This window comes from Caretta caretta, chromosome 18 (genome assembly GCF_965140235.1).
Source record: "Caretta caretta isolate rCarCar2 chromosome 18, rCarCar1.hap1, whole genome shotgun sequence".
Classification (NCBI taxonomy): domain Eukaryota; kingdom Metazoa; phylum Chordata; order Testudines; family Cheloniidae; genus Caretta; species Caretta caretta.
Window position 1 is genome coordinate 17,676,998 of NC_134223.1, and position 12,201 is coordinate 17,689,198.

General features: G+C 41.4%; 1 protein-coding gene across 3 annotated transcripts in view; it reads left to right on the forward strand.

Moving 5' to 3' along the window:
* The window catches only part of CALML6 (calmodulin like 6), a 64,821-nt gene extending 53,257 nt beyond the window's left edge, over nt 1-11,564 (forward strand). For all 3 annotated transcript variants that reach the window (XM_048824772.2, XM_048824773.2, XM_048824774.2), the window contains 4 exons: nt 4,412-4,586; nt 4,763-4,907; nt 8,035-8,135; nt 11,200-11,564. In XM_048824772.2, the coding sequence (XP_048680729.1) occupies nt 4,463-4,586; nt 4,763-4,907; nt 8,035-8,135; nt 11,200-11,246 (417 nt within the window). In that variant the 5' untranslated portion in view covers nt 4,412-4,462 and the 3' untranslated portion in view covers nt 11,247-11,564. The remainder of the gene's footprint in view (nt 1-4,411; nt 4,587-4,762; nt 4,908-8,034; nt 8,136-11,199) is intronic.
* Nucleotides 11,565-12,201: the final 637 nt, after the last annotated feature.

Sequence of the window (12,201 nt, forward strand, 5' to 3'; positions counted from 1 at the left end):
GACTGGAATTGTTATTACTCCCTCAACCCCCTTAAACAGGCACCAGCCTCGCTCTAGTCAGAGGACTTTTGGTGGTTGCAAAACTGGGCCTTAGCACGGCCATTTCCCCTTGGCAAAACTCCAGCTCTCATTGTTCACAAACCCAGTCTCATCATTGCTGTAACAATGCAAGTCACTAAAAAGTGCAGCACTGCCCTCTAGTGTCACCCACTGGATTTGTTGTTTGTCGGTTATGTCCTGTCATGTACTGTGCAGCACTATAAAAGTGGTTAGAAGTTTCACCCCAGCAGTTTTGACAAGTTAAATCTCTTACCAGGTTGATGTTTGCAGTGGGAGACCAGAGACAGAAACATTCAATGATCAGTATAAGCATTTACCACTCTGGACGGACACTAACATGTTTAAAACCTATTCAGGCTTTGTCTAGATTAGGATGTAAAGGTGTGTTAGAACAGGTCAGCTATCGTGGGCAAAATTTTCAAGTGATTTCAGCTCTTACATCTCATTTTCAAAAGTGAGTTCACCAGTTAGGAGCCTAAGTCCCATTGGAAAATCAATGGCATTTAGGCTGAGTGCCTCAGTTGCTTTTAAAAAGAAAAGGAGTACTTGTGGCACCTTAGAGACTAACAAATTTATTTGAGCATAAGCTTTCGTGAGCTACAGCTCACTTCATCGGATGCATTCAGTGGAAAATACAGCGGGGAGATTTTTATACATAGAGAACATGAAACAATGGGTGTTACCATACACACTGTAACGAGAGTGATCACTTAAGGTGAGCTATTAAGCAGGAGAGTGGGAGGAGGGGGGAATGGGGGCGGAAGAGGGAGGAGAAACCTTTTGTAGTGATAAGGTGGGCTTTTGAAATTGCTTTTGAAATTGAGACTTTGGCTATTGGCAAATTTTCCTCATAGCCTCTCTCTGTAACCTTGTCTTCCAAAATCTTCCTTATAACCTCTCAGGTTCCCCCTTAAACTTCAACTCTTACTTGTATGCTGTCGTGTCTTCTAGAACATATGAGCATGTGGGTAAAATGTTCAAAATGCCTACCTGCCCATGTTCTATGACCTCATCAGGATCATCAGAACTCAAAACTAGGTAAATGCGCAGCATGATGGCACAGAGAATTTAATAGGTTTCAGAGGGGCAGCTATGTTAGTCTGTATCAGCAAAAAGAACGAGGAGTCCTTGTGGCACCTTAAAGACTAACAAATTTATTTGAGCATAAGCCGATGAAGTGGGTTCTAGCCCACGAAAGCTTATGCTCAAATAAATTTATTAGTCTCTAAGGTGCCACAAGTACTCGTTTTTTGTGGGTTTTTTTTTGGGGGGGGGTAGATAATTTAATGTTGATTAGAGCTGCTTGAAAATATTCCAATTTTTAATGAAAGTTTTTGACAGAAAAATTCCTCTTTTCAATGACTTTATATTATAGGCTCTTTATCTTTTAATTCAAAAGTTCTCACACAAAAAATTAAAAATAATTCACAATTTTTTCTGTTTTTCTACAAGCTCTAATGTTGACAAATGAAGTAATAAGGAATAATTTGAACCACCCATATACACTGCTGTTTTTTAAATTAACTAACTACTCAGGGAGAAAGATCTGGGTTTACTGTTGGTTTCAGAGTAACAGCCGTGTTAGTCTGTATTCGCAAAAAGAAAAGGAGTACTTGTGGCACCTTAGAGACTAAGCAATTTATTTGAGCATAAGCTTTCGTGAGCTACAGCTTATGCTCAAATAAATTGGTTGGTTTACTGTTGGCAGCTCAGCTGAGAACAGCTGCTCAGTGGCAGTTAAAAAAGCAAACATAATGTGACAATGTTTAAAGAATGGGATGGAAGATGCTTAAAATATCACCATGCCATTTTCTAATTCAGTTCTGTTCACACTATCTCTAGAAACAGAACACTTTTGCTTCTTCTTTCAGAGATGGGTGATAGAAATGGGAGGCCTGGAAGGATGTCCCTGTGAACAGAGACTATGCAGACTAAGACTGTTTAGAGAGGAGATGAATAATAATTAATAATACTTAGCTCTTATACAGTGCTTAACAAAGAAGTAGGCATGATAGAGGTACAAAAAGAAATGAATAGCAAAGGTGAATTGGTGAGACGGTTTCTATCCACCCTCTCTCAGTACAAGAACAAGGGAATTTCAATAAAATTGAGAGGCAAAAAACTTAAACCTGATAAAGGAAATCCCTTTTTTTGGGGTACACATCACAATCACCCTGTGGAATTCACTGCCACAAGACATCCCTGAGGCAGGAAGCTTAGGAGGAGTCAAAAGAAGATTAGCCATTTATCTGGATAACAAGAACACAACAGTTACATCACATATCAAACCAGGATGGTCATATCTAAATGATATTTAATTCTTATGCTTCAGGGCACAAGTTAACCTCCAACTGAGGGGAATGAGGATGAAATTTCACCTGTGGACCACCTGTTCTTTATTGTTCACTAAGAGGACTCTAGCACCTTCCTCTCAAGCATCTGATTGAGGCCACTGTTAGAGATACAAACGAGACAGATCACTAGTTGATCTGATATGGCTGATATGTAGTAGGAAGGGTATCTGCTGGGTCATGCAATAGACCATGGCTACATAACATGGTCATCAGCAGGGTTTGAACCTGTGACCTACCACACCAATTGCTACCCTTTGAGCTATAGTAATACTGTCTTTAACTATGAGTAGGTGGCAGGATGTTGTCGTCTCTGAGGCCAGCTACTTTAGAGAAACAAGACAACATTCACTCAACCTCTCTGTTACACAGAACTCAGAAAAATAACTTCCCAGGCTGGGCTGCTATAGCAAGTGGAAAGCTTATTACCTTGTAATTGACAATCTCTGTCAGTGAGGAGGATATGGTGTTGCTTTTAGGTCCACAGACTATTTAAATGGCTTGCTGGTTGCAGTGACTGAAGGTGGGCTACCATGAATCAGAAAAATTCAATACAGTCGGGAAATATGTGGGACTGGGCACTAATCCCAGGGACTTCAGGGTAATAGAGAATGCAGTGCTGGCTTTGGGAAGTGGCCTTGGGTACTTCACTATGATAGGGAATAAAGCACTGGCTGTTTGGATCAAATGGAGCCTGCATCTGAACCACCCTGGATGTGGTGCAAGACCAATTTCCAGCCTTCCTTTAGAGAGGATCTATATATCCCCCTAGGTACTATTCTGATAGAAAGGCTCCGTGGATAACAACATGTCTGCCATACCACTGGCCTGGGGGTGGAACAAACAACTCTCTGTACTGTGGTGGGGGGGAGGATGGTAAAGAGAGAGAAGGAGCAGACTCAGTAAGTGTTCCCTGCTTACCACCCCTTTCCCCCCCAGTCAACTATGAGCAAGTTAAATATAGACCCAACACTTCTCCGGGGAGCCGGATGCATGAACTGATCAAATGCCACAAATCTGTAGCAGAGACTCCAGTCTCCACTCTGTTAGTTAGCAGGGAGATCTTCATTTTCAAATTTTTAGCGCAGGTCTCTGGGCAGCTCTTACTGTAACGTATGTCAGAGAATAGTCTTTTAAAAGCCATGTCAGATCTTTCTCCCATCATGGCTCCTTTGAAGACTCTGGGGCTACCATTTAAAAAACAAATACTTGAACACCTTGTAGACAGCTACCAGACACCTCCTACAGCTACCAGGCTGGCCTCAGCAGAAAAGACCATCAATCATGTTCTTATTCTCAAAAGACCAGCTAACTTTAACCCCATCCTAACACTCCCCACTCCCTGTTCTAATCATTAACAGCACTTGGCACTCAGACTCCCACTCCTCACTTAGGTCATGATTCAGGAGTGGAGTAACATGAAATTCTTTTAAAAAGGAGGACTTGTGGCACCTGAGAGACTAACAAATTTATTTGAGCATAAGCTTTCATGAGCTACAGCTCACTTCATTGGATGCATCTGATGAAGTGAGCTGTAGCTCACGAAAGCATATGCTCAAATAAATTTGTTAGTCTCTCAGGTGCCACAAGTCCTCCTTTTCTTTTTGCGGATACAGACTACTACTCTGCGGCTGCTACTCTGAAACATGAAAATTCTTTGGATACTGGAAAGCAAGCTGTCCTGTTTGGTAAATGGTCTCTGATGGCCCACATTTTTGGCTGGTCTGAGGGACTAGTAACCATTTCAAGAGTCCCAGCTTTCAAATGATGTATAGAATAATGTATTTTTCCTGTCACTGGTGCTTCATGAGATAGCAGACCATAAGAATCACATTAGTTAGAGTACTCTCTTGCACATACTCTGTGTTCTGTGCTTTTAGCTTAGCCCCTTGCCTGATGACCCTGCTGGTTGTGTTTCCTCCTGCACATTACTGAGCACATCTAACTAGAAAATTATTGGAAGCTGGCACAGACCTTTTGATTTATTCCTTTCCACACAGGCTGAGACACTCACACCAGAGCAGATAACAGAGTACAAAGGCGTCTTCGAGATGTTTGATGAAGAGGGCAACGGGCTAGTGAAAACAGATGAACTGGAGAAGCTTATGAGCTTGATGGGAATCAACCCAACCAAGAGAGAGCTGGTGACAATGGCAAAGGAGGTGGACAAAGACAGTAAGAACCTCCCCCGGTCCTATCTTTTACTATATTTCCTACCCTGAAACCAGTGTGTTGAGCTGCCCAGGTTCTGTGGTTCACAAGAGGAATCTACAAGGCAGGATAGACCCTAACTAGACTGCTTCTCAATGACTAGCATGTTAATGTACCCTAGTGCTTTGTTGTTCTTTTAGATAAGGGCACCTTCAACTGCGACAGTTTTCTGGTTTTGATGGGCATTTATCATGAAAAGGCTAAAAACCAGGATGAAGAGCTGAGGGCAGCATTCAAGGTCTTTGATAAGGAACACAAAGGCTACATTGATTGGAATACACTCAAGTAAGTAGCAGACTTCCTGAAGGTATGAAAATATGGGCCTGATTCTGCATGATGCTGAACATACCAAACTCCCATTGAATTACAAGTCAGGAACAGACCATGCCTTTAAAGTAGGAAGAGGAATGCTGAAGCTTTGGAAAGGCAGAACAGGTACTGGGATCTCAACACCCAGTCAATATCTGAGTTTGCCACTGGACTCCAGATTGACAAACTGACTGATTTAGACCCTGAAAATTGGATTTATCTTGATGTTATTTTACTGTTCAGTTGAGATGTTCCAGACAGGATTTTTTCCTTGAATGTTCAGTGTTTCCAAAAGATCAAGGTCCATATGTCTGAATTACACTGACATACAGATCTATGAAAGTTACATTCCAAAGAACACATGATCAACTGAAACAGCAATCAGAGCTGGTGAATAATGAAAAGAAAAAATTCTCATGAATCTTCATTCAGATTTTTAGATTAACATGTTTATTCTATGTTTGCATGACTTTTTGTTATCCTTCAGAGACTATGTTAGCAAACAAGTTTACTGGTAAGAATATTGGCAGAAATAGTGAATTTAAGTCAGATGTGGAGAGACTATTTTCTGAAATTGTAAAATCATATTGGAAACCTTAGCTACCATGCATAAAACAAAGATACCATGTGACCGATCAAACCATTCAACACATCTCAAAGATTGAATAGTAAATGAGCAAACTAGGAACCAAGAATCATTCACAGAAATTATTCTGTTAATCATTTAAAATAACTAGCATATCGAAGAAAAATCTTTAAGCCATTAGCAGACAATTTGTGAAAAGAAATTAGCCAAATAAGTCATTTGCTCAGCTCTAATACGAATGAACAGTCTCTAGACTATGTCTTCAGAAGGCATAAAATGACATCTCTCCATTGAAGCTATGCTGATTTCACCAGCTGAGTTTCTTGCTCTTTGTATTATCAACAACAAACAAAACTAAGAATTTACCAACACAGTAAGAACAAAAGAAAAAGGCAACAATAAAAGAAAAAAAGGATAAAAAGAAACGAAAAAAATTAAAAGATCACTTTATAAAAGTAGCAAATGTTTCTATTCTTCACTTTGAAATTAACCTAGATTTCCATATGGATATGAAAAAGATGTCTATTAGGCTGGAAAAGATTAATGCATTTAGCTAACTCAAGGTCATATCATAGGCAAATATTCCTCTGGTTAATGAGCATTAATCAAGCTCCTGTTCATAAATGTGTAAAAAAGGAGGCATGCAGCTTGGAAATGTTTGTGTTTATCATTCAGACACAAGGTTCCAGATTGTTTAACATCCTCAGAACTTGTCCTTGATAAAGAAAGAAAACAAACATTCTTTAATTTAAAAAGCCTGGGATTTGCCTCAAAGCTTCAAGCTACCAAAGCTGGCAGAATCAGAGGAGCTATGCAGTTTGTGCGACAGTAAGTTCCAAGAGAGCTAGTGCAGGCTTCAGGCTCCTGTAGAATCCTAAAAGAAACCTTCATTGCTAGCCATTCAAAAGGAAATGAATACATTAGCCATAATTCCGCTGGAAAAGCAAGATTGTTCTGACTGTTCTACCCTTTCATGACTTGGCCAACAAGGCCAGAAAGTGCTCAGCACCCAGTTGTTTCTCATTTTCACACTAAAGGTCAGATTTTCAAAAGTTCTCACCAGGTTGGATGCATTTTTTGTGCTGGGTTCTTTTGAAAATCTGGCCCCAAGAGGGTGCTGACCACTTGGAAATCTGGCCTTGAACTCCTTGGGAAATGGCTTCAGGCCCCAGCCTGTGCTGTTCTAATGATTTATATTTTCCCAACTCACATGATGTTTCAACAAAAGAAAAAAAACTTTAAATATTACCTTGACATTATTTCAACTCAAGAGTGAACAGTGCTGGTGCCCTTATTCCCCTCACCTTTCCCCCAAGGACAGGAACACTGCTTTGAAGATCTTTCATGGTTTATATATATAAGAACATCTTCTGTATTTTCCACAGTATGCATCCGATGAAGTGAGCTGTAGCTCACGAAAGCTTATGCTCAAATAAATTGGTTAGTCTCTAAGGTGCCACAAGTACTCCTTTTCTTTTCATGACCGTGAGCTTCTCTGACTGCTTTGGTCTGTGGATCATCAATGTGCTCTGATGATGGAAATTGCCTCCCTGACTTTGAATTACGCACCAAGCACATGGCAGGCATGATTGCCTGTATGCATTACAACTCAGCAAGCAGAACATAGCAAGATGGGTCGGGGCAATAATATCCAGCACGCTTTTGTGTCCTGACACGTACAAGATACTACAATCCTTACAAAGCTGCAACAGCCCCAGGGACACTTGGATAAATGTGTGTTTTCTTACATCGACTAAAGATCTGTATGGAAGTATCATGCCTTGGTGAATTAGGTTTCCTTTCATGCTGAAAGCTGGTGTTAGCTGTTCTATGCCCATGTCTACACATACACACAGGATTAATTCTGTATCTGAGAGTTTGTGATTGGCCAGTCCAGGCTTTATTTAGGATCAGAATTCTGAGACTCATGGGCGAGATTTCAAGAACTATTTTTCTTCACTAAGTGGGATCACAACATCTCAAGTTTCTGTTTGTGTTGGGGTTGGAAATAGACAATGCACTAGAATAGACACTGTAAGGAACAATCTTAATCCAGATCACTTAATAGGGCTTTACCATCTCTCACTTGTGTGATACTGTGTGTGGTCACTTGAATGTTTATTGCCATAATTCTATGCAGGTTTTCCATTAGAATATGAACAGAGTACACCATAAGTGTGGGCTAATGGTTAAAGTAGGGGACTGGGAATCAGGACTTCTGGGTTTAATTACTTGTTTTACCATTGATATGCTGTGACTGAGATTTTCAGAGGTGCTGATCACTTGCCGCTCCCAATCACTTTAATTGGAGTTGTAGGTGCTCACAACTTCTGAAAATTAGGTCATGTTTGACCTTGGCCAAGTGACATATCCACTCCATGCCTCAATTTCCCCACTTGTAAAATGCACCTAAATACCTACCTTTGAGAGTTGACAGGAAGAAGTTCATGTTTGCAAAGTGGTTTGAAATTTACCTATGAAGGGCAAAGTATTGCCAGATTTGGTCTGTATTTTTAGGTATGTACTGATGAATGCTGGAGAACCACTAAATGAACAGGAGGCTGAACTGATGATGAAAGAAGCTGATAAGGATGGAGATGGAACAATTGATTATGAAGGTATAGTATCCATACACAAGACTCTTTAGCAAATGAAAGGTGCACTGGGAAGATTATTCTGAATAGCCTGTAGTCAGCAGTCTTGGATCCGTCTTGCCTTACTCAGAAGCTTTGCCCACGGGAGTCACCCATTTTGACTAGGTGGGTGTATTCCACACAGACAGTGTCATGCAACTGTGAGAGGGATGTGTTGTCTAGGACATAGGGCTGAGTTCTAATGCTGGCTTTGACACCGACTCCCTCTGTGACCTTGGGAAATTCACTTAACCTCTTTGTGCCTGAATCCCCATGACTTTGTGTGGCCCTCCCTCCCCCTCTTCCTCTTCCCTCCTTCGCCCACCCAAGTGAGGAAAATATTTTCTTATCTCTTAGGAGGGTTTGTGAAGGTTAATTAGAGAATGTTTGTGAAGTGGATTTAACAAGACTTTTAAAAAGTGACCAGTGATTATGATTGCCTCAGTTTTGGGTACCCAACTTGAGACACGTTAAAGGGGCTTGATTTTCAGAGGCCGGGTGTTCAGCACTGTCTGAAAATCAGGCTCCTTTAAGGTGTTTCAAGCTAGGATCCAAAATTACTAGTCATGCTTGAAAAGTATGGCCTCTGTGTGTGTTGCGAGTTCTAAATAGATGTGACTTCAGGACTGATAATCTAGCACCTTTCACCAGCACTAAATTAACTTTAAAATATTGATTAAGGAAACCAAACTCTCCAGTTAAGTAGTTCTTCCTGTAACAAGAAAAATGGGGACTAAAGTACATGAACATTCATTTGTCAGCGATGTGATTTATATAGCAGAACTCAAGAGGATTTATCTGCTCCTCCAAAATAATTTATCTATATGACATTCATGGTCTGTGTGAAACCATTTTTTATTTAGAATCATAGAGTATCAGGGTTAGAAGGGACCACAGGAGGTCATCTAGTCCAACCCCCTGCTCAAAAAAATTTCTGTGCCTTCAATCTTCAACCTTCACAGAAATCTGCTGCCATTCCCAATGCAATCGGAAAGCATTGGAATAATATCTGTTCATGGTTTGGATTGACATTAAAAGACTGGTCAATAAGTGGTAGAGTTTAATGCAACCACAATGCATTTTATCTGACCTTTCAGCAGAAGGCAGTAGAAGCATACAGCAGAAAGAGATCACAATACCAACCCATTATTGATACATTAGTCAGACTTCCTGGAAAGACTTTGGATTTGTTACAGAGATTTTGGATGTCTCACTACACTGTCTTTTTATTAATACAGTATTGCTTTCAGAAATTTAATATTTCTCTGTTCTTCATTAGAAGATGAACAGAAATTTGGTTTCATGAATGAATATGCCCTAATAATACTGAGTCCTTATACTGGGTAGCTCTTTAGAAACACAGGTACAGCTGCACCAGCTCAGACATGTGGTTCATCTTGTCCATTATCCTTTCTGTCAATGGCTGGCCCCAGCTGCTTTAGAGAAATCCCATAGTTCAATAATCTGCCCATCGAGGGAGTGCCTTCTCAAACCTCTCATTAGTTAGAGGTTGGCTTGGGCTGTTAAGCATGAGGGTTTACATTCCTTTTCATCCTTGGGATGTTCTACAAATATAAATTAATCCCAACATCAAATTACCTCCATTTTATAGATACCTTCATAGTGATGTGCCCAAGGCCAGAAAGTGAGCCAAGATTAGAGCTTAGGAGTTCCTGGCTTTCAGCCCTGTGTTTAGATCATTGGACCACATTCCTCTCTTTAATATAACCACCTGCTCCCTGCCCTAACAACCGCCATCCTGCTCCTCCTACTCCGACGTCTTCTTGCCGGATCTCTGGTATGTTCACTACCATCTCAAGCAGGCCATTGTGGAGCAGGAGGAGGTAGGGAAGGAGGCCCTTCAACTACACAAACGGATGTACAAAAGAAAAAGGGGGGTAGCAGAAGGGCTCAATATGCAAAGTTTGGATTCAGGTCTGAACTTCCCTAAGGTTTGGGGAAGTCCGGATGCAGGAGCGCAATTCAGGCCCAACTCAAACTGCTTTTTATGTCGACATGTTCGGTTTCCACCTCCGTTTGCCACAATGTGAAATTCCCTGTTTATCACAGATGTATGTTGCCAGTGCTAGGGGAGCACTTTGTCTGGAAGAAGCAGAGGCAAAGCAGGGGTGAGAGGCTTATCTCTAACAATGGCTGACAGCTTAATTAGCTCCTCAAAGTTTGTTACAGCATAGCAGAACTTGCCTTGACAGCCTGACAGCACTAGCTTGGCACAAGCCATTTTCTCACTAAAGAGCTAGAGGGGTGAAAATGAAGCCATCGGGGCTGCATTGCTGCTGGTTTATTTTTGAATGCTCCGGCATTTCATTTGAGGTGCCATGTAACTAAGGTTCTGTCAGTTTCACACTAACAATTCTCTTCAGGTGAGAGCTGAGCAGGCAAATTCCCACTGAAAGAGGGAGGCGAGATTCTTGTGAGATGTGCAAAAGAAATTGCTCATGCCATTCTTTAACTGGAAGGGAAAATATTCAGTATCAGAGGCAGCCCTCCCACTGCACTTAGCCAATAAAGCCAATTAAAAAAAATTTACCCAAGGCAATTTAAAGACTCCCATAGACTCCAATGGCCTTTGGATGAGACCTTCATCTTTGCTCTGAACTAATGATTGTGTCATGACACTAAAAAACCTACTACATTTGCAAAGATTCCGGTAGGGCTTGTTCTCTGCTGTCATCACCCTAGTGACTTCAGTGGAGCTGCATCAGAGAATTTGCACTGTGGTCTGAGCATAGAACTGGGCAACAAGGATGCATGTGATGTGACAAAAGAGGGGATCCCCTTCAACTTCTGGAGCAAATCCCAACCTCTGGAAATTCAGATTTCAATGAACAAAGCACTATTTAGCCAAAAAGAATCCAACTCCTGTCCCTGTGGTGCGTCAGGCCTATCTTGCTGAGTGAGCGTTATAGAAGTATCCTGCAGTGCTCCTTGCCCTGTCAACCTGTGATGAACCCACTCTATGGCTTGTGCCAACAGCACAAGTTGAGGCTAATAAATCCTGCCTTGTCTATGGTTCTCTCCCTCTCAGAGTTTGTGGCCATGATGACTGGAGAATCCTTTAAGCTTGTTCAGTAGAGTCCTGCAGAAGAACCATATCCTTTGTTACAAAGATCCTTCCTAGACACCTTCACCTGCAAGGGCTGCAATTCCTCTCAAGATGCCGTGATCTGGAGATGTCTCCGAACACCACTCACACACTACCCAAGTCTGAGGAACTTCACCTGGCATTCACAGCAGGAGGAAGCTACAGACCAGAGCACAGCTGAGAGACTCCTCTCACAGCAGGCGTGGAAGCTCTTGCAGGACAGATTCAGTTATTCAAGGAAGCTGTTTTGGGCCATGGAAATTGTACAAGAGCCATAATTTATGTTTATTAATAAACTTTATAAAGAAGGTTTTTCCAATATGGCTTTAAAGAGTCCTGTGAAAGGAACATAGTGTACTTAGGAAAGGAATGCATGTGCTTTGCCAGGACTCTCACTTCTCCTGCATAAATCATTCCTGGGTCTGAGAATTGCTCCCAGGTCCACACCTACTTTTATCCATCTCAAAAAGAGTTCACACCTTGGTTAGAAATGCCTAAACTTCACTTCTGCATGGCGGACTAAATAAAGCTACCCGAGGGAGTGCATGAGAACATGAGTCACATTGCACTGAATTTCAAGCTCACAATAATTCAGTGTTTCAAGTGGGCTTGGAAAAACATTGAGGAAACCTGTGAAGAGATGCAGTCAGGGTTGGGTAGCAGATGGAAAAGTTTGTAATGCTGCAAGCTGGTTCTGAACCAAGAGCATAGCACATAAGGGGAAGGGCATTGGACTTGGGGAAAGCAGAAGGAATCCTTGTAACACTGCATGTCTGTGCTCCAGAGTACAAGTGGGTTAAAGCAAGCTATTAAGTCAGGAGAAAGCACTAGGGAATTGGTCCGTCCTGGCACATGCACTGTTCATTGTGGGCCAAATTTTCAAAAATATTTAGGCACCTAAAGGTGCAGATGGCACTTTTGAAAATCCATTTGGTGCCTATCTGC